Source organism: Leguminivora glycinivorella, chromosome 2 (genome assembly GCF_023078275.1).
Source record: "Leguminivora glycinivorella isolate SPB_JAAS2020 chromosome 2, LegGlyc_1.1, whole genome shotgun sequence".
Classification (NCBI taxonomy): Eukaryota; Metazoa; Arthropoda; class Insecta; order Lepidoptera; family Tortricidae; genus Leguminivora; species Leguminivora glycinivorella.
This window is the reverse complement of record NC_062972.1, coordinates 16,975,791-16,999,023: the sequence shown is the minus strand read 5'-3', so window position 1 is coordinate 16,999,023 and position 23,233 is coordinate 16,975,791. Positions and strand designations below refer to the sequence as shown.

Genomic DNA, 23,233 nt, shown 5'->3' with positions numbered 1-23,233 from the left:
TTAACTTTTTAACAAAAAATAAAACCGCCTTCAAAAAAAAAGCGTGTTACAAAACACGGAGAAACTAAAAAGCCAAAAATAATAAACCTTCGAATTCAGATTTCTTATCGGATTGCAATAATCTAAACATCCAAATTATAAACAAATCAATTATTTTTGGAGTCGGGACCAGCCTGCGTATGGTTGGGTAGGGCAAACAGGAAATAGCAAGGCGACAAACAGGTCTGGTACCGACTACAAAAATAATTGATTTGTTTATAATTTGGATGTTTAGATTATTGCAATCCGATAAGAAATCTGAATTCGAAGGTTTATTATTTTTGGCTTTTTAGTTTCTCCGTGTTTTGTAACACGCTTTTTTTTTGAAGGCGGTTTTATTTTTTGTTAATTTAGTATGAATAGGTAGATGTTTGACCACGATCACACCTGATGGTAAGTGATGATGCGGTCTACGGTGGAGCATGAGGTATTCATATTTTTAAGAGGATCACACACAACATAAGAAAGCAAGTGCCCAAAGTCACTAGACCTTTCTTATTTTATCAAGGATTAAAGATATGCGAAAATGAGCAGTTACTATCGACGTAAACGTCGAATAAAATGTCTGCATATTTACTAGTATCACCCAGAGCCATTATCCGGTACTTTTAATTTCCTCAAATGTCAAGGCTGATTTTTATGTGTGTTAGTAAAAAATGTTAGAAATTGATAATCATCGTCAAAATAAAGTTATATTTATATATGCTATGAAAATCCTCGTTTATAAATTTTCCATGTTATTACAGTTATTAAGTATAGATAAAGTTTCTGTCACACAGACGCAATCCCCTGTCGAGGTTGACACCCGACACTACATCCCGACAGCGGCCTGACGCAGGCTGACAGGCAACCACAAGCTACAACCTTACTATACACCTTAATGGTGAGGAGGTAAGTCTTAAACTAAGGCTTACTGACAGCTGAAGTGGCTAGGGAATTATTAAATTGTTGGCTCTCAACAGACGAGGGAAGCTATCGATTATAATAAATTCAGGTTTATAAATATTAAATTATAACTATTAGGCCCACTTGCACCAACCACTTAACTCAGGGTTAGTGGGCTGTCATCTGTCAAATTCCATATAAAATGGTGGGTTAACCCTCCATTTTCGTCCGTGCAAGTGGCCTATGTGCCCCGACACATGCCGAGTAGTATCCTCTTTGGTATAACAAATTATTAAAGTGTAGTCGTATTTGAAATTTGTTTAATTTAAAATTAAGTATCCTCTCATATTACTGATACTACTCATCTAGACACACGGTATTAGCGTGTCAAGCCAAGTTCAGGTAACAGAACTGGCGAGCATGCAGCACCGTGTGTAATTTTCATTTACGGATATGATGTAATACTTAACTAACAACACGTGAATTCTGTGATTCTGTGATTGGTGAGTAATCACTTACTGACTGACTGCCATCAGCCATGTAGTTTAAGTTAGAAGAACTTACTTTATTAAGTTGGAGATTTGTAGATCACCCGCTTCCTGAATTTAGCTGTCCATGGCCGGTAGTAATCGCTTACCATCAGGCGATCCGTCTGCTCGATTGCCTCCTATATCATAAAAAGGTAATGAATAGAATTTCGTTACAAATTATTTTTAAACACGATATATTATGTTTCTGAAAAAGCTGATTACAAAAGTAAATGATGAATATAGCATTCATATGCAATTATGAATCCATCGAATGCATATTGTATTGATTGTAGCGTGAGTCGCTACTCTTGGAAAAGATCTTGGATCGAAACATGTCGAGCGTTATACCGACTGTACCTCTAATAATACCTAAGTAACCCGCTTAAATTTATTTTAAATATGATTTCACGGGAGTTTTATAGTTAAAATAGCATTTAATTATTATCTTGACCATCGTAATTTAAATTTAAATTAGCACTATAACAGCGTTAGCCGTGCAGCGCGGGCGTTGTAATCTCAATGGAGCCTCAAGTAAGCCGGCTACAGTTTGACAGTTGCGCGATTACGCCTGGCAGCGGCTTACGGCGGCGTGACTGGGTTGTCTGCTGATTGGTAAACGGTTTTTACTGGCAGTAAACTGAAAATAACAGTGGTTTTGTGAGCTCTAGAATTTATAATACTTAAGATTGAAAAACTTCGTATGTTAAAGTTACATGTGCCTTAGACGCTATAGACGGTAATGTTGCTAAAGTATTTTACTAAAATACATTTGCTAACATTTCTATAAGACTTATCGATAAAAAAAATCAAGAATCTTGCTGAATCTGGCCATAGGTGCGTGATTCGGGCGACAATTACGCTATCAAGGAGAACAGTCAAACCGTAGACCTAACGCTAACGCTTCGGCAAAAAAAAAACACAATATCAAAATAGTGTTTTTATTTATAACCTAAAGTTCTTTGTAATGAATATCAATAAAGCATTATATTACGATATCAATATCCCAGTCACATATGTCCTGCTGACTAGGAATCTTCACTTTACTCGCGGGGACATAGTTAGGGTCTATAGCGGGCATACCGCCTGCCTCCCGCCGACGGAGCTCAAGAAACGCTTCTCTCTGCGCCCAGTCTCTCAGACACACGTCCGGAGCGTACACCCAGGCAAAACCGCCAAAGATGATACACAAGGTCACAGTGAAGAAGAAGGACGCGTGATGGTAGTTGTAATCGTCGTGGCAGTTCTCGTAGTCGAACCCGTAGCTTACCCAGTTCTGAGTGATTTGCTTCGGCGCAGGCGGCGGCGGGCATGGAGGCTCGCGAGGCCTGCAGGCTTTTACTGAACGATATTCTGTGCGATTCCAAAAACGATGCAACATAGGGTGACGTAGTTTCGACAAAGCATACATTTTACGCGCTTTTCAATAGGAATGGTAATCAGTTATTTATTAAAAGAATAAATAATCTAATTCTTTAAATAAAGGATTTGAATTAACTTTTACATGACAACAAACGTCTTTGGCTATTCATTTAAGTCAATGTCGAAATATTCTCGAAAAAGTTTATATCAAATGCATTTGATTTTTGTAAAACCTTTGTGATGATAACTCGCCACATGCTGTAAAGATTTTTCCAGTTATTTTGTCGGTTACGCAAATTGCAAATTACTAAATACTTATTAAGCCGTAGCAAAAATTTCCAGCGCAAATACTTTAGGACGGGTAGGTTATTCATAATCAAAACTTGAAAACCACTTTCATATTACTTACTTAAAATAATCGCCATGTTCCGCTTATTCTAATCGCCATGTTCTATTCAACTCAAAATGGTGTCGCACCCTAACTCGAGCTCTTTTCAACTACAAGAAAAATAAAAGGAAATGATCGTACCCATAATGCCTAAAGTTCCCTCACTTAGTGCAAAGTGGGACTCAATTTAGATAAAAGGTTTGCGACGTTTGTCTGAGCCCAGTTTTTAGCATTCAACCACTTGGGAGCGATATACAAAATTATCGAATAGCAGCGGTTTCCCTTAAGCGAAAGAAATAAGTTTCAATATTTCACAGCCGAAGTATTTGAGGAATATTGTAAGAATTCAACAAATTTATTTGCGATCGAAAGGAGCTTAGCCGTAGTACAGTAAGGGTTATTTTAAAGTGACGATCACTATTCTTTAGTCGGCGAGATTACCTCAGGGATATGTTTCAATCGCATTGGCATAATAAACGATAGAAGAATAAGTTGCGTTTTAAAAGTCTGTGGAGGATTGTCCTGCTGTTATAGAGATTTTTAATATTTCATTGGAATTAATGGTAATTATGTCCACAAGTTATTTTAATCGTATGTTGCTGTTGAAATCCATGATCATCAAAAACCCTGAATAAGTATAGATAATTAGAAATGAATACTTGTAAATAAAGTGTGTTCAAATGACTTGTACCTTAGAGAATACGCAATTGAAAATAACTTATGTATACCTAATTTCTTAAACAGGGGCTTGATGTTTTAATTTCTAGTGCTCATTTTCGTGTGTTTTATCCAATATTATCTCCACTACTAGAAATATAAATTATATTAACTAACAAAATTGAAAATAATAATAATTATGAAATCGAGCGCTTAACATTCAAAGATCATCGCCCAGAAATCCTAAGCACGGCAAACGATTAAATTCCCTTTTTTGGGTCAAACTTGTAATACTGGCAATACTTTTGGTACACACTTTTGGTCTGCATTTTGCTAACGTGTCACGACTCTAGTATTGATTCTACTTTGATTTTACTCTTGTGTCAAAGTGACAGAATGAGATTGCAATTCGAATCATCATATCATTACAAAGATATGAATTGCGTAATTTTACACGAATTTAATCTCTCATGGCCTGACAATACGAACCAAGGCATGCGTTCTCCTGAATGGCACAGTATATAGACTTTTTTGTCGATGGGTATGGCCGCCATGTTTGGTTTATGACACTTAGACGGGGATTTTGTCGTACCAAAGAGTAAATTGCAAGTTTTTTTCGGCACAACTTGGTTCCTCTACTCGTCGCAAGATGGCGTTGGCATATATAAAATAAAAAAGAATGACGTGCATTTGCGTCGGTGTAGACCCATCATGAAAACGTAGATATGATAATTTTATATTTAAAAAAAAGCTAACGTGACATAAATTTGACAAATGTCTAAAAGAAATATAGTATCTTCTGTGTAATATCTTCTTCCGTGCACGTGTGATTTATAGTTTAGTCAATTTAAATATCACTCTAAGTAAGAACTGTTAGACAAGTCGTAGCATAATTGTATATTTCAATATATCACAGCCATACATTTTTATATTCTTTCAGGTGATTCAGCTTACCCACAGAGGCAAACACTACTGATGCACTGACTTTTGGATGCACCTGTAGGATCTCCAGAAGCTCGTTATACCGCTTTACAAGTTCGAGCCCGCAACTGTATAGAGCGGTGTTTTGGGCGACTAAAAATCAGTTGGTAGTGTTTGTCGTCAATGGAGAAACTGCACTACAAGCCAGCAGCGGCAGCTAAGATCGTTAAAACGTGTTGTGTGCTTGACAATATAGCTAACAAAGCGAATTGTGAACTGCCTCCGCTGAACCGACACGAAGAACAGGAGCAGCAGCAGGAGCAGAGATTAGCGGCGGAGTTTGACGCCCGTCAGCAGAATGCTGATATTTATTTGGCAATGGCTCCTGACAGGTGTTGGCTAAACAAAGAGCTGCAGCTGGGTCGCGCTGCTCGTCAAGCGCTTGTCCGGCAGTTAGCAAATTATGTAAGTAGTTATGGTAGGTCTATTTCAGTTTATAGTTAAGGTGAGCCAAAAAAGCTATATTTTAAGTTCACATCTTAACCATTAGTATAATTATCATTAATTTCATTACAGAACCCATTTTTTCCTAACTTTTGTGTCGTCATGGGAGTGTCGTAAATTAGGTTTCGGGGCTGCTGATTTCAAAATTAATGTTCAATTTGGAATCTGACATTTGACACAAATTCGTCATGGGTATTGCTATATTATATTAGTATAATCAAGAACCATTTAATACTGGACTGACATAGCCCATACAAAAAAGCGTACCCCTAAAAAAAAGCTCAATTTTTGGTTCAAAACTAGATGGCATTGTTTTGCAACCCGGGAGTTGAAAAAAACATAATTTCACCTATATTTTTACTTGTTTTTAGGGTTCCGTAGTCAACTAGGAACCCTTATAGTTTCGCCATGTCTTTCTGTCCGTCCGTCCGTCCGTCCGCGGATAATCTTAGTAACCGTTAGCACTAGAAAGCTGAAATTTGGTACCAATATGTATATCAATCACGCCAGCAAAGTGCAAAAATAAAAATTGGAAAAAAATATTTTATTAGTTTGCCCCCCCCCCTACATGTAAAGTGGGGTTTGATATTTTTTTTCATTCCAACCCTAACGTGTGATATATTGTTGGGCAGGTATTTAAAAATTAATAAGGGTTTACTAAGATCATTTTTTGATAATGTTAATATTTTCGGAAATAATCGCTCCTAAAGGAAAAAAATGTGCGTCCCCTCTAACTTTTCAACCATAAGTTTAAAAAATATGAAAAAAATCACAAAAGTAGAACTTTATAAGGACTTTCTAGGAAAATTATTTTGAACTTGATAGGTTCAGTAGTTTTTGAGAAAAATACGGAAAACTACGGAACCCTACACTGAGCGTGGCCCGACACGCTCTTGGCCGGTTTTTCCATTTAAATCCTTCCGACATCCGATATCGGATCGGATAAAAACGGACTAAGACAATAGATACTGTATCCCATCAAAAACAAAACTTGTAAAAACACCAAGTCTTCGCAACTCAGTTTGTTCGCGCCCTTTTCATTCATTATCATTCATATCGTCCATCCCGTTCGCTCTTCCTTATGATAGGTTCAACCTCATTTTTATTTGTCGTGTCACCCGCCTTTTTGCCGACCTTCTTAAAAAATATAAGAAAATACGTCAATCTGCTAAACTAAAAGACATTCGATGTCAATGTGAAAAAATATCCGCAACGACGAATAAAGTTATAATTATTAATTAAATAAATAACGATTCGCGAGTGTACACAAGAAAGAGTGAACCAAGTAAATATTCGAAAGGGTGGCCGCCCGCTGAACTGTCGAGAAAACAACAGCAGTAAGTTCGGCACGCATCAATTACCATAATTTTATTTTTCCGTTTTATTTTATTTTATATTACAATAGTTCGTCAGGAACTACGTAATCGCTGGTCCTTCAACACAACCTGTAATACCAAGTCGGTTAATTTATTCAGTCCCTAATACTTAAAGGACCTTCTGCCATAAATTATTACGTAGTTTACTAATAGCTATACTTTCGTATTTTGCATTTCTCATGATGCGTCGAATAGCAGTCAAATGTATAAGATGAAAACTCGACTCGACGCCGCTCGATTCCGCATATGTGGAAGCCAGGCTTTATGGAAAAAGTAGGTTTTTGTGACAACTACCAATAAGATTTTGCCAGGGAGACTAGAGATAAGGAGGAAAGTCTGTCGAAGTAGAACAGTCGCAAAAATGACCGGCTGAGCCTTTATAATTGCAGTTACAAATATCTCCGCTTGGAGCGCATGTCTCGCTCAATGATCAGCGATGTGAGATGACATTAGACGTTCTTTTCTCTAGGCTAATTTCGTCAGACTGAGCAAGTCAAGACGTAGTCCCGTGGTAGTGCGCTGGCTTCGTACGCAGATGTTCTCGGGTTCAATTCTGACAGCGATCTTAAATGTTTTATTAGGGTACCCCCCCTACATGTAAAGTGGGGGCTGATATTTTTTTTCATTCCAACCCCAACGTGTGATATATTGTTGGATAGGTATTAAAAAATGAATAAGGGTTTACTAAGATCGCTTTTTGATAATATTAATATTTTCGTAAATAATCGCTCCTAAAGGAAAAAAATGTGCGTCCCCCCCCTCTAACTTTTGAACCATATGTTTAAAAAATATGAAAAAAATGACAAAAGTAGAACTTTATAAATACTTTCTAGGAAAATTGTTTTGAACTTGATAGGTTCAGTAGTTTTTGAGAAAAATACAGAAAACTACGGAACCCTACACTGAGCGTGGCCCGACACGCTCTTGGCCGGTTTTTTTAACACGTTCACTGCGAAACAGGTCATTCTGACCCTGTTCTGGACTTCCCCCTGGTGCGGCGACAGAAATGCGCAACTTTACCCTGGTGCGAAGCCCATATCATTGTTATATTTTATTATTTTTATATAGTCAAGTATACGTTTATATTTATCATTTTACACTCTATTTGACAGCATATAAATTAATAAACAGGTCACATATGTCCTGTTCGCACCAGTCTTAGACTTTTGTTATTCAGTGCGGAACAGGGCCTTTAATGACCTGTTACGCACGACCTTGTATAGCACTGGAGCAAAGTGCAAAATGCATTAGTGTTGTTACCATATTATCAATCCACACGTTATTTTGTGGTGAAAAAATGTGTTTCGATTGTTTTAAATGAAATTCGTTAAATACAATATAACGCTTTTATACGCAAAACGCTTACAATTTTGCTAAATATTATTACGTAAAAATATATTGTAAAAAGTTCAAATTGCTTGATGCAAAATATTTACTAAAATTTCTAAAAATCGTTTTTTAAATAATGTTAAGAGCAAAGTTAAAAGTTTTGGTTGTATATAAAAATCTGGTTACATTAAAGGTAAAGAAAGTAAGAATTGGATCGATATATTAGTTCGTTTATTTTCCTCATCACTACTAAATCATCGACATTTTTACCTGTGCCCGTTCTGGCTGTGCGGCACAAGTCAATTTTGACCTGTTAATTAATTCGTCTATAAAATCTAAACGAACAGTCATCAACTTCGGCGAAGACAGTATTGTGTAGATTAGTTATTAGACTAAATATTGTTTCAATAAAATTTAATAAATGTGTATCTGGTAAAGGTATTTTAGGTAAAATATGAAACCCTCCTTACAAGCTGTAATTGACTTGTACCGCACAGAGAGAAAGCTCAATACAGGACTCTCATGGGTTGTAACGCACTGAGAGCGAGTTCACAAAATCCGGCTCCGCAGTGAACGTGTTAAATAACGACATTTTTATGCAAATGACACTCTTAGTGACATCTAGCGACATAGATTGACGGCTGCCAGCTGGGGTACGGTATTTAGTATGGACTCTGCTGGTCCTGTATTAAATGGTTCTTGGTATAATGTAAAATACCCCATAATGGACGGTGATACCATTATGGACAAATCCTTAAAAATAATAATTTGAAATTAGTTCCTAAAAATTGACGGCATTGTACCATAAACAAGAGTAATAGAGCTGCTTAATTTTGACGTTTCATTTAATTCGGTTATTTCTGAAGGATTTGGCGGCTAGATAAAAGTCATCAGTTTACTGAAAAAAAATATTAGTAAAAATTCTCATTAAATAAGGTTGCTAAGAGAGTAGAGTTCGTGTATAAATTAATAAAAAAAATAATACTCGGTGTAAACTTGAATGAGTTTTACTTACTGTATTAACCATGAGATAAGGTATAAAACATACTAGTTTGTTACTCCAAAGATATAAAGAAATTGTGTTATTTTGCGAGTGTCCATAACTGGACCCGGAAAACTGCGTACCTCCGTTTCGTGGACAAGGAACAATTTACAAAAACCAAAATTTACAAGAAACAATCCTATGTTAAAATAACCCAAACTAATTTTATTTGGGGTATATAAAATTGTCTCATTGAGTATTAGTGTGTGTGTGTGGATTGAGTGAGCACCTTCCGAAAATAAAAAAAAATATGCTGATCATTTAGTAAAAGTTCTAAAACAATTGTAAAACGAATCTCTGAATTTGTAAAAAGATAAATCAAAAGATACAGCCATTAACATGTGCTCACTCAGTTCTCACAAACTACCAACGAAAACAGTGAATATATTCATTTAACATATAATATTTATATACTAACATTTAGTAAAAAATAGGCTAACCTACCTCTATAAATATTAGATCACCTAGTGACGTATTAATTTTTTTACAATTAGTTTCTTATGCTCACTCAATCCACACACTTTTGAAAAGCCGAATTTTGATGAAAAACATAAGATTCAGACCGCTATTATATGTGTATAGTTTAGTAAAAGTGAAATGGGAATTTGTAAAATACAAAACGAACCACTAACGTGTCAGGTTTTTTTATAATAAATTTTTGTAAGTGCTCACTCAGTCCACACGTTTTGAGAAAGTTAAAAATGTAAATAGCTTACGATTTGTAGCACCTAAGACACTCGAAAGTACTTCAACATTTAGTAAAAATTTTTACTAAATATCCACCATCTAATATTTTATATTCGTTGTCTGGTTTTAAAGATATTTAGACATAACTTTTCTCATACAAATGTATCAAGTAGGGTGACCACACTATGTCGGCTCCTGATTTTCCCCACCTTCCCATTGTCATATTGAGATTGGGGAGTTTCGTTCGTTCAATTTTGATAATATTAAACTAATACCATATTAATTCTCCATCTGCAAACTGTTTTTAGGTTATGTTCTTGGCCTAGTGATGATGTGTATTGTTTAATTTTTATCGACGTCAAGATAATAACCATATCGACATGCATGCATTAAAAAGGACATGAATGATAATTGGTAAGAAACAAAGAATATAATACTTCACTAGTAAGAAACCAGAACCTGGTAATCTAATCGCGCTAACAGATGAGCGTACCGGATTTGTAAGTGGGAGCGAGAAATAGTTATTATTTTCTCGCTCCCACTTACAAATCCGGTAAACTATTATCAAAATTGAACGAAACTCACCAATCTCAATATGACAATGGGAAGGTGGGGAAAATCAGGAGCCGACATAGTGTGGTCACCCTACTTGATACATTTGTATGAGAAAAGTTATGTCTGAATATCTTTAAAACCAGACAACGAATATAAAATATTAGATGGTGGATATTTAGTAAAAATTTTTACTAAATGTTGAAGTACTTTCGAGTGTCTTAGGTGCTACAAATCGTAAGATATTTACATTTTTAACTTTCTCAAAACGTGTGGACTGAGTGAGCACTTACAAGAATTTATTATAAAAAAACCTGACACGTTAGTGGTTCGTTTTGTATTTTACAAATTCCCATTTCACTTTTATTAAACTATACACATATAATAGCGGTCTAAATCTTATGTTTTTCATCAAAATTCGGCTTTTCAAGTGTGTGGATTGAGTGAGCATAAGAAACCATTTGTAAAAAATTTAATACGTCACTAGGTGATTTAATATTTATAGAGGTAGGTTGGCCTATTTTTTACTAAATGTTAGTATATAAATATTATATGTTAAATGAATATATTCACTGTTTTCGGTGGTAGTTTGTGAGAACTGAGTGAGCACATGTTAATGGCTGTATCTTTTGATTTATCTTTTTACAAATTCAGAGATTCGTTTTACAATTGTTTTAGAACTTTTACTAAATGATCAGCATATTTTTTTTTATTTTCGGAAGGTGCTCACTCAATCCACACACACACGTATTAGTTTGCTTTAAATGTAAATTTTTAAACTTATTTCACCGTTCATAATGGGGGATCCATTACTGGAGAACTGCCGTCCATGATTGGAGAAAAAGCACCTTGCTTTAATTTGTTAATTATGAAGAAACCAATAGGAGTATCTATTCTGCAATGCGCTGGAAATGTAAAAGAAAGATAAGACATTCAAGTTTTAACACGTTTAGCGGTAGAATTTTTACATGTTTCAGTGAAATATCGAAAATAGGCAAAATTTCATCTTAAACTGTCCATGATTGGGCCCGTTACCTTATAGTCGTTGGATAAGTTCGGTTCGGTAAAAAAGTTTTCGAATAAAAGTGACGTTATTCTAAAACAAATTTAAAAAAACCGGTCAAGTGCGAGTCGGAATCGCCCACCGAGGGTTCCGTACAAACTTTCAAACTCCCCAGTTAAAATAATCTCACGTTTTCACATACCTCTAACGACTTGACTAGAAGACAAAAGTATAGGTACTAATGAGCATTATTGTGTATAGCGCCATCTCTCGGTGAATTCGCTAACTAATTTGCGCGACCATATTAGTATGTTGGTTTTTCAGGGATTATTCTTTATAATGTTAACCGATTTAAACAATTTTTACTTTATTGGAAAGAATTTGATTTACGTAACATCTCGTATTAATTTGAAGTACTATATACATCCGCAAAGGTGGGTAAATTAAAAGTAAAAATCTGAAAAGTTTTTTGTGAATTAAAAAAAAAGGTTTTCAAGATACAAACACGATTATATTTTTCCTGTAATATTTAGCATAAAACAAATGTTTCCTAAAATTTTCATAATTTTTCGTTGGTAAACTTCGGAGATAAGGGGGGGAACGGTATTTTTTTTTTACATTTTCCTTCAAAATTCTTTTTTTTCCACAACAAAAATTTTTAAAAAATATAGTTTATTTACGTTCAATTTGAGCTCTTTCTAACGATACCCCACTTGACCTAGTAACTTGAAATTTACAGTTTGCCCCCCTTTCATTTTGGCCATGTTCTACAATTAAAATTAATAAATTAAAAAAAAATATATGTTCTATTTGTAGAGGTTCACAATGTTCACAACTATTCCAAATTTCAAGTTGATAGCATTAGTAGTTCTCGAGATATTTAGGAATGTGACAGACGGACAGACAGACGGACAGAGTCGCACCATAAGGGTTCCTGTTGTACCTTTTTGGTACGGAACCCTATAGGTTATATAGGTTATAGGTATACGCGGGCTCGGTTTCCGCAACTCGACGTCATAATTTGCGCCTATTTTGCGTGATGGGTTGCGGCACTATTCCTGCCAACCCAGCTCTACCAGAAAGCCTAGCAGACCCTTTATGTTGCCGACGACTTCTGGGAGACACCCCGGCGACCCGAGGTGTTGTGCCCGGTATTCTGCCACCCCTGGACATTCGAGAATGACGTGAGCGGCTGTTTCCTCTGCCTCCGTGCACGCTCTGCAGAGGGGGCTGTCTGTAACACCCAGGGTGAATAAGTGTTTGTTGAAAGGGGCATGGCCAGTTATGGCCCCCACTAAAAGTCGGAGCTGTGGCCTTTTTAGTTGCCTCACCTTTTTTGACAATCCGGGGTGATTGTCGGGAGTGCTTCCTTTGCCTGTCTGCAGGTGCCTAGGTTAGACCAGTATTGTTGGTGTTTTACCTTGGTGTTGTAACGCAGCATGTTTCGAAGCCAAGCATAAGGTAATGGTAGTATGGGCTCCGGTCCTGCCACCTTCATTTCGGAGCCTCTACGCGCTAGGATGTCGGCTCCATCGTTACCTCGCGAGTTGCTGTGTCCTTTAATCCACTGAAGAGTTACGCTGTTGGTGGTGCATACCTCTGTCAGAGTTCTGTGACATTCGTAGATTAGCCCTGAAGTAAAGGTATAACTTTGTAGAGCTTGTAGTACTGACCTACTATCGGAGAGTATACGGATGGGGTAGTCACGTACCTCCCTTGAGACGATCGCATGTGCTGCCATTATGATGCCCATACATTCTGCCTGGAAGACTGTGTTGTGGGCACCTAGTGGTGTCGAGATGTGTATGTTGAGGTCCTCTGAGAATACCCCAGAGCCAGTGCCTGACCTTGTTTTTGATCCATCCGTGAAGATTCTCAGCTCCCTTGGGTTAAGTCCTTCACGGGGTTCTTCGTGTAATTGTATTTTGTATTTCTTGTCGAAGACGAATTGCTTCGGTATCTTATCGGTTACCGCCTCTATTAGCGGTGCCTTACCTATCGCCGGAACTACGGAACCCTAAAAATGATATTGCGCTACCTCTTTCTTAGTTTGCCCCTTCTATTCGGGCCCCGTAACGCCTAGGGTTCTGTTGCCTACGTATTGACTTATTGAGGTGGCGTTCTTTTGTGACATGTCGAAACCTGCGCTGTTCTGATGTTGGAATCCATGAAGAGTTGAGGGATTTTTTAGCAACTCAAGCATTTTCTCTTGTAAATTAACACTAATTAACTTGTAAATTTATTTTTTATGTTACAGTGATTCTTCATCGGACCAAGGCCGATTTGTCCAGGACCAATTTTCGGATCTCCTGGGCTTCCTGGAACAAGGACTAGTGATTGTTTCGAGGAGCTGTCATGGTGTTGGCTCTTGATATTTTATCGCGAAACGCAGGTATCCTTTCAATTGCTAGTTTTTCAATTCCACATTCGACGTTCAAATACAACTTTGCCCCCTTGTATAACAAATAACTATTACTGCCAAGTGCCAAGCCCTTTGCACACGCCAATGGTTGGAAACTTCTGATTTATTCGTGATCATTATTATTGCAGATTTAATGATGAAGGCGCGTCGGAACCCAAACGTCAAGAATCGCCGACGTTCACAGAAGCAGCTACAATGAGCGGAGAATCTGAGAGCCAGGTAATAAGTTTAACAAAATTGAAAATATCTGTGTATCTACAATGCCAACAATAGAGGAAAAACGACTTAACCCTTTAATGCACAGCGATGTATATATGCATCATCTATTTTTGACTGTAATGACAGCATGTCAAAATACAAATTTGAATTAATCTTTGTCAAGGTCATGCATTTAAGGGTTAAATTTATAAAAATAAAAGCTTGAATTCATAAAAAAATACTGAACTGATTAGTTGAAAAGAGTTATGTCCCTTTTTTAACAGACTTTTTTTATCGAAAATAAAGGAGGTTATATAATTATTAGGGTTCATGTTTTTCTTTAACTTTACCGCCGCTCCAAATCTCAAGGAAGGGGTTCTCAATTCGTCTGTATTTTTTTTGGTTTTAGGGTTCCGTACCAAAAAGGTACAAAAGGAACCTTTATGGTCCTACTCTGTCCGTATGTCTGTCTGTCTGTCATATTTCTAAATATCTCGAGAACTAGGTAATTTTGCTATCGATTTGAAATTTGGAACAGGTATGAACATTTTTAACTTCTAATGGCAAACTGTAAATCATGTCAAGCTACTACGTCAAGTGGGGTATCGTATGAAAAAGCTCAAATTGTACATATCAAAACTATTTTTAACCGCCGCCTCAAATCTGTCAAGGAAGGAAGGTTCTAGGGATGGTCAGAGGGCGCTGCGAGTCCTTGTATAGATTACTCATATGAGAGATAATTTCGACCTCAGCATCTGTGACCTGGGTGGCCGAGCGGAAATAGGCATCTGCCGCGATTGCAGGGTACGTTGGTTCGATTCGAAGAAAGCTGGCAACCCCAGTCCAGCATACACATAGTAGTCGGAGCTCTGCAAGTTTTATTCGAAATTAATATTTAAAATAGTATTAAAATCTGTGTGCGTGCATTCAAAAGTGTTCACAACCAAAGGACTTCGATATATACAAACAAAAAACCTAGCAGAGACGGATTAACATCGAAATCAGATCCTGGTAAGAACAAACATCCGACCGTTTTACTTTGAAGTTTGTCAACAAATGTTACGTATGTGACATACTCACTCATGATTGGACGGCACACGTGACAGGCGTGCACTACTACCACCCGCAAAATTCAAATCAGGGATACCAGGAAAAAAAATATTTTTTCGTTCAGAAATTTTATATCAATTATATCGATTACAAGTATCGATTATAATCGATCTTAGTTTTTGACAATTGGCCGCTACTCAGCAGCTCAGCCGTACTGCACCGATTAAAAATAGTGTTGCGAACCAAAAAAAATATAGCGATCATAAACATAATGTCAACAAAAAGGCCTATCAAAGCTTTCACAAGCAGCCGAATTACATCAAATTTAGTAATTTGCTACAAGTGCAAATCAACCGTAGACCAAAAAACTACAATAGCGTGTTCAAATTGTAAAAAACGATACGAATATGACTGCGCAGGCGTTTCAGAAAAGTTACACCGGTTGAGAACACTGGAGTCACGGAAGCAGTGGAAATGTAAAATATGCATACAAGGGACAGCTTCGAATAGCGATGCGAATATCAGCACTTCATCACCGCTCCTTTTGACCTGTGACCAAAATCCCGACCAGAGACAAGTATTCTCACCAGCGGCCGAAGTCCCAGAAGTCTCAAAAAATCTAGATGGAACTCAAGAAACATCAAATCCTTCTGAAACACTTGGAAAATTAGAAGAGATTCACGCACAACCCACAACTAGCAGCACTTCCCTCCCTCTCTTCTCTGTAACCTGTGATGAAAATCCCAACTTTGAGACAAATGATCAATCTCCGGCCCCCGAAAACACCCAATGCGATGAAAATCCTAACCATGAGACAAATGATCAATCTCCGGCCCCCGAAATCACCCAACGCGACGAAAATTTCAACCATGAGACAAGTGTTCAATTTTTGGCCCCCGAAATCACCCAATGCGGAAAAGAGGTAAATGCACAACTTGCGATCACTGAAGCCACTGGAACAAGCGAGGAGTTGGTACGACGGGACCATCAATCCCCGGATGGCACTGGAACTTGTGAAAAAGTTTTATCCTGTGTCCCACACTCTGGCAAATTAGGTAAATCAAAGTCCCTAGAATCACTGAACTCCAGCCAAAATGATTTGAGTGGGAGTGACTTAGAAACAGATACATCTAGAAGTTTTGAAAGTTTACATGAGACATGTAACCACAAAGAAATGGAACTGGTGCATATTTTGAAAACCAAGAATAAAGAGCTCTCTAGTCACCTTCAATCAACACAAAATGAACTTGAAAACCAAATATTGGAAAACATAGACCTACGCAAACAGATAGATAAGTTCACTCAAGAGATCAGTGTACTCAGGCAGGTATGTGCTACACCTACACGACTGAAAGCATGTACAAGTAAAACGAGACGAAATTCGAAATCTAAAGAACCCAGTATATCATCACCAGTAGGTAAAATCCAAGATCTGAGTAATACAATCAAGCAACTTCAACTTGAGCTTGCTGAAGCTTGCGATGAAATCACGCGCCTAAAAAAATGTATTGCAGACTTTGAAGGACGAATAAAATTAACACACACCACTAACCAGGACGAGATAAGCAAGACACCCTCAACAACTCGACAAGTGACGTGTAATAATTCGTCTCACGGCATTTTAGAAGTACCCGCTAACAAATTATGTATAATCAGTAGCAATAATAAAAACAAAGTTCTCAATATTGCACAAGACGAATTTTCTGACGAGTTTCGAATTTGTCATTTCTTGAGCCCTGACTCAGGAATTACAGAGTTATTAAAAAATATTAACGAGAAAGTAAAAGACTATACGAGAAATGATTTTTGCATATTATTCATAGGGGAAGAGGACTTTAAGATTACAAAGAACTATTTGAGCTTAGTCACTGTAGTAAAAGAAACATTGTTGAAATTAGATCACACAAATTTTATCATATGTTTACCAACATTCAAATACAACGTAGGTACAATGTATAACTGGAGAATTGAAAGATTTAATGAGCTTATCTATCTTGATAACATGCAATATGAGTATTGCTTTTTATTAGACGCAAACCAGAACTTGTCATACGATTATGATATGTTTCGCAGGTACACCGGTGTGATAAATAACCACGGTTTAAGGACAATATTTAAGGGAATTAGAGAAACCATTGCATACATATATGACTACAATCAATCAATAGACCCTAAGTATCACTGGAGCCATACTACTCAAGGCACACAAACGGAACAACAAAACTGGGAGGACTTGGTCACTTCTGAATGTCTTTTTCGTGACTAACACTTTTAACATATGCCACCAAAATGTACAAGGCTTAAAATCAAAAATGGATCAGATTGAAATTTTATCAGATGATAAGAATATTCACATTTTTTGTTTCACGGAAACCTTCCTCAGACATGACGAAGCAACTAAAGTCCAACTCGACAACTTTCAATTAGCCGCTAATTTTAGTAGAAAAAATAAATTAAGAGGAGGATCATGTATATATATACGAAATTCTATAAATTATGTAACTCTAGACTGGATTTCCAGTATGTCGATTGAATCAGATTTCGAGGTTTGTGGCGTTAATATCACAGACTTAAATACTATATTGGTGTGTATTTACAGAACCCCTAACGGTAACTTTGATGTGTTTGTAAAACAATTTGAATCACTTTTAAATAAAATTGTTTTCCGTTTGTGTAGAAATAACAAAAAGATTGTAATTGCAGGAGATTTTAATATTAATCTGCTTAAAGATGACAATATGTCAAAAAATTCAAGTCAATGTTACGCATTTATAACCTGAAGGCAACTATTGATGTGCCTACAAGAATAACTGCACAATCGCAAACCTGCATTGACAATGTATTAACGAATTACAAAAAATATAATGTAGAAGTTTTAAATCTAGGAATTTCTGATCATACAGGTCAACTCTTCAGAGTCCCTACCAATCTGAGTTACAATGAAAAGTTCTGGTATGTTTATAGAAGAAAAATAGATGCCAATCTAGAAATTTTTGTTAAATATGTAGCTCAAGTAAACTTTTTAGAAGTATATTTGCAATCTGACCCTTGTACAGCTTATAAAATATTTATTGATCTGTTTTCTTTACTTCTTGATCTGTGTATACCACTTGAAAGAGTCAAAGTCACTTATAAAAGAAAACCACAGTGGAAAACCAAAGGGATTTTAAAATGTAGCAGGGTAAAACGTTCGAAGTACTTGCAATTAAAAAATCAAACGAGTACGAGTAATGTAGTTAGCTTCAAAAAGTACAGCAAACTTCTCAAAAAGGTTATACGTACGTCAAAAATGTTGAGTAGTGATAGTTACATAAAACGTAGCACGAACAAGACTAAAGCCACTTGGAATCTAATTAAACAACACACTACATCGACTAATACAATAACAACTACAGTAGAAAAGATTATATCAGAAGATGAGACTATCACAGACCCTATAAAAATTGCGAATATATTTAACAATTACTTTGTATCCCGTAACAACGTCGGACTTTCGTCAGCACATAATTACAAGCCATCTTCAACATCTCTTTGCAAAAGTATGTTTTTAGCCCCTGTAGACGCATATGAAATAAAAAAGATAACTAAAGGCCTAAAAAATAAGAAAAGTTCCGGTTATGACAGCATACCAATTCAACTTGTTAAAGCATGTCTAGACTATATAGCTGAACCACTTGCTCATATTGTAAATTTAATATTTCAAACGGGGATATTCCCAGATGCTTTAAAGAAAGCCCTGATCAAACCATTGTATAAAAAGGGCAGTAGAATTGACATGTCCAACTATCGTCCTATTGCTCTCTTACCAAGTTTTTCTAAAATAATCGAAAGATGTATTTACAACAGGATTGTAAGATTTTTTGAATCCAATAATATTATTCATCCATACCAATTTGGTTTTCAGAAGGGCAAGTCAACATCTTTAGCTATATTTCAGTTGTTTAAACATATATGGGATGATATCAACTACAAAAGACCCTGCATTGCATTATTTCTGGACATGTCACAGGCATTCGATTGTGTAGTTCATAACATATTGTTAAAACAACTCAACAACGTAGGTATTAGAGGAAATGTCCTAAAATTACTTGAGAGTTACTTAGATAATAGGCAACAAGCCACTGTTATAGAAAGCTATAATAAAAAAACTAAATGTATAGAGCCTATACAGTCTCAATTTGAATTAACCAAAGTCGGTGTTCCCCAAGGGAGCATACTTGGCCCTCTTCTGTTTCTCATTTACGTGAATGAGCTTCCAAACATCATAAACGACATTTGTGTTATGTTTGCAGATGATGCAACTATTTTGTTCTCTGGTGAAAACAAAGATTGTGACTTTCAACAGAAAATAAATAATTGTCTGAAGACTGTAGTAGAATGGCTCAGTTCAATTAACCTAAATGTTAATACAAGTAAAACTAAAGTCATGCAGTTTAGGAACTACAAAACCAATCCACTGAACATCAATATTGAATACGAGGACACCATAATACAAGATGTAGATAGTACTAATTTTCTAGGCGTCTCCATAGACCCACATTTAAATTGGAAATCTCACGTGGAAAAAATTAATAAAAGAATTTCCAGTCAGTGCTATGCCTTGTCCATTCTATCGAATTCATGTTCAGTGGATATAGTAAAAAACGCGTACTATGGAAATGTGTATCCCTTGTTAAGCTACGGTTTGATTTATTGGGGAGATTCGGTTAATGTAGAAACAACATTCATTCTGCAAAAGAAATGCATCCGAATCATATATCGCTTGTACAACAATGAGTCCATAAGGCACGTCTTTAAAGAAAATAATTTTCTTACATTAACTGGACTGTATATTTACCAGCTTTGCCTATTTGTGTCGGACAATAAATGTAACTTTTCATTTTTCTCTGAACAACGTGATAATGTGAGATCACAATACAAATATAACATATTGCTCCCGGCAGTCAGAAATGCAGCTTATTGTAAGAGTACATTTATAGCAGCAATCAAAGTTTTCAATCACCTACCCTCATGTATAAAAATGTTAAGCGGGAAAAAATTCAAGCAACAGCTAAAAGGGTGGTTGATTGATCACGTCTTTTATGATATGCATGAATACTTTATGTATGAGACTAACTAGCATGTGAACCAAATAGCATGTAGTATTAGTTTTAGTATATTATTAGTTTAAGTAATATTGTATACCCGAAAAGGGTTACCGTTGAGACATATGTTTGTGTAAAAATTGTAATCTATTGTACACGGTAAACAATAAATCATTTCTATTCTATTCTATTCTATTCTATCTATTTTTATCAAAACCTAGTTCTGATGATGGGATCCTGGAGAAATCAAGGCAACTCCTCGAATCTTGAAGGCATACATGTGGTGATTTTTGTGTTTTTATAAGAACAGCATGCATATACGTACGGAACAGTGACATTTTGTGCAGTGGAACTGCTGATGATGGTCAGAACGGAACTCCTCAAGTCTGAAAGGCACACTCATAGTGACTTTGGTATTTTTATAAGAACAGCATGCATTTATGTTCAGAACAGTGGAACTCAGTGCAATGGAACTGATGATAATGGAAATGGATCAGAATGGAACTCCTCAAATCTGCACGGCACACTTACAATGAATTTGGTATTTATATGAGAATAGCTTTAATTTAAGTACATTCATAACAGTGACATTTGGTGCAGTGGAACTGCTGATGATGGTCATAAAGGAACTCCTCAAATCTGGACGACACACTTATAGTGACTTAATTTAGTATTATTATAAGAACAGTATGCATTTACGTTCAGAACAGTGGTCGCGTTAGAGCTCGCGGGTTCGAACCCCGGATCGCACTAATGAGGTTTTTGGAATTTATGTGCGAAATGTCATTTGATATTTGCCAGTAGCTTTTCGCTGAAGGACAGCATCGTGAGGAAACCGGGTAATCCTAATAAAGCCCTAATTACCCATCGGGTTGGAAGGTCAGATGGAAGTCGCTTTCGTTAAACTAGTGCCTACGCCAAATCTTGGGATTGATTGTCAAAGCAGACCCCAGGCTCCCAAAGACCATAACTTTAATTTATTCAGGTATACATATATTGGTTTTTGTGTTATTATAAGAACAGCATGCGTTTACGTACGGTCGACTACAAAGAGATGTATACACTTTTTCAGCTTCTTGCATCGTAATAAGGTGAGAAATGGATACATCTCTTTGTAGTCGACCGTACCGAACAGTGACATTTAGTGCAGTGGAACTGCTGATGATGATCAGAACGGAACTACTCAAATTTGAACGAGACACTTATTATGACTTTGGTTTTAGGATTCCGTACCTCAAAAAGGAAAACGGAACCCTCATAGGATCACTCGTGCGCCTGTCTGTCCGTCTGTCACAGCCTATTTTCTCCAAAATTACTTAAGTTTGGGGTTGGTGCAGTGGAACTGCTTATGATGATCAGAACGAAACTTCTCAAAGACGACACAAAAGGATCTTTGTTTGCTAAGCATATTGAGTTTTTAACTAAAATTTTGTCAAACTCGATTTCTTATAGGTAGTCGGATATTGGATTCATGACGAATTGAGGGAACTCCTTAAACCTTAACGGTAGGTATACGTTATTGATGTATTCATTTGTATTTCCATCAAATAACCAGACATTGAAAGCAGTTTTAAAAAATACACATTTCTACACAACATGGAACTTGACTGTACTTAAAATAAATTATTTAATACCATGCACGAAATAAAGCATCAGATAAATATAAGGAAAACATGGATAGAAGTTATTTTTAAATACAAATTCTATTTAATTCGTCAGGTAGAAATACTCGTATATAAAGTAAATGAGTTGAACGTGACGTCACTCAATTCGATTTCATATTAGCAAAACGTTAAAATTCGTTTTGACAGTTCTTAAAGGGAAGCTGATTTGACTAGAAGGCAAGTAGCCTATTCAACATTCGTAAGTACCTTTCACCAGAACTCCAAAAGCGGCGGTTTTTTAGGGTTCCGTACCAAAAAGGTACAAAAGGAACCTTTATGGCGCCGTTCCGTCCGTCTTGTGTGTCCGTCCGTCTGTCACATAACTTAATATCTCGAGAACTACTTATATTACGGCTTTTTAACCGGAGCTACAGTCCGGTCTGGGAGAAAGCGAAAGCGCAACTTGGCATGTATTAAGTGCAAAATAGCAATAGAGTGCGATGAAAAAACATTTTCCCCCTCACTAGCTCGGAAACACGTGTTTTGTCCTTTAATACCAGCGGGTAAAAACGCATTTTATCCACTAGTGGGTAAAGTAATTTGACCTTGAATAAAGTCAAATTAACTGCTTTAAAATTGATAAATGTAGGTGAATCTAGTAATAAAGATGATTTACCACCTGTGGAACTACTGGAAGCAGTGATAAACGCATTTTTTGCGTTGTAGTTTCCTCGCTATAGTGAGGGGAAAAGTTTTGTGTTACACTCGGGTGCAAATGTATTTTACTTCTCGTGTTTTAAAACACGCAAGTTTAGAGTTCTATTCTCGAACCACTCACTTCGCTCGTGGTTCAACTATAGAATCCTTTCACTTGCTCATTTTTCAATTCCACACTCGGCGTTAAAATACAACTTTGCCCCCTAGCATAACAAATAACTGTTAATTAATGTTCATTGACTATATCACCATTATTACAGGAATGCGGAGCACCTTGCTACTACTAAAATGGAGAACCCGGACCTGTTAGCGACATGGAACTCACCAGGACCGTCGTGGGCTCCTCATGTGCCACCCCGGATACCTTTTCTGATTGTGGTGTTTACAGTACAGTAGTGTACATATTCATGAAAAAAAAATTGTAGGTACTTTTTTTACATTTTTAAAAAACGCACTCTGCATGGTTTTGGAGTTTCGACTTCGTGCTAGATAAAAACCCCCAGGCAAGAGCAAACAATTTTTTTCCTAGCCTATATTTGTGACCCACTGCAAAGGCCTCTCTTTTCTTCCGCCACCCATCACGTTTTGCCGCCTGCTTCGGCTAGCCGCAGCAAAATACGTCGAGGTCATCTCGCCTCGTTTTTTTTGGTCTACCTCTGCCCCGACTAGTCGGGTGGTGTCCAGTTAGCAAACTATACACCCTGTTTCTATTTTAAATTATATGTGTTGTATTCTTTTCTTGTACAATAAAGTGTTTACTTACTTACTTTTTTGAATTCCGTTAACTTTAAGGGAAGGTTCTTTAGATTAAATACGATTAATTTCTCAAAAAAGCTAGCGTCTTGACTGTTACGTTTACCGAGTTTGAAAAAATAATAGTTATTTG

General features: G+C 36.6%; 2 protein-coding genes across 4 annotated transcripts; one reads left to right on the top strand and one right to left on the bottom strand.

Moving 5' to 3' along the window:
* Positions 1–2,402: 2,402 nt before the first annotated feature.
* Positions 2,403–2,899, bottom strand: LOC125235063 (NADH dehydrogenase [ubiquinone] 1 beta subcomplex subunit 11, mitochondrial-like). Its single transcript, XM_048141505.1, has one exon. The coding sequence runs from the start codon at positions 2,860–2,862 to the stop codon at positions 2,437–2,439; it is 426 nt and encodes a 141-aa protein (XP_047997462.1). The 5' UTR covers positions 2,863–2,899; the 3' UTR covers positions 2,403–2,436.
* Positions 2,900–4,838: 1,939 nt separating this feature from the next.
* Positions 4,839–22,675, top strand: LOC125242079. Of its 3 annotated transcripts, XR_007178822.1 has the most exons (4): positions 4,839–5,244; positions 13,530–13,664; positions 13,823–13,913; positions 22,608–22,675. XR_007178822.1 is itself a non-coding variant. In XM_048150784.1 (2 exons), the coding sequence occupies exons 1-2, from the start codon at positions 4,963–4,965 to the stop codon at positions 22,632–22,634; spliced, it is 309 nt and encodes a 102-aa protein (XP_048006741.1). In that variant the 5' UTR covers positions 4,839–4,962; the 3' UTR covers positions 22,635–22,668. The 3 variants fall into 3 exon arrangements, 1 of the variants encoding a protein (XP_048006741.1); XR_007178823.1 differs by lacking the exon at positions 22,608–22,675 and having other exon boundaries at positions 13,823–14,180; XM_048150784.1 differs by lacking the exons at positions 13,530–13,664; positions 13,823–13,913 and having other exon boundaries at positions 22,608–22,668.
* Positions 22,676–23,233: the final 558 nt, after the last annotated feature.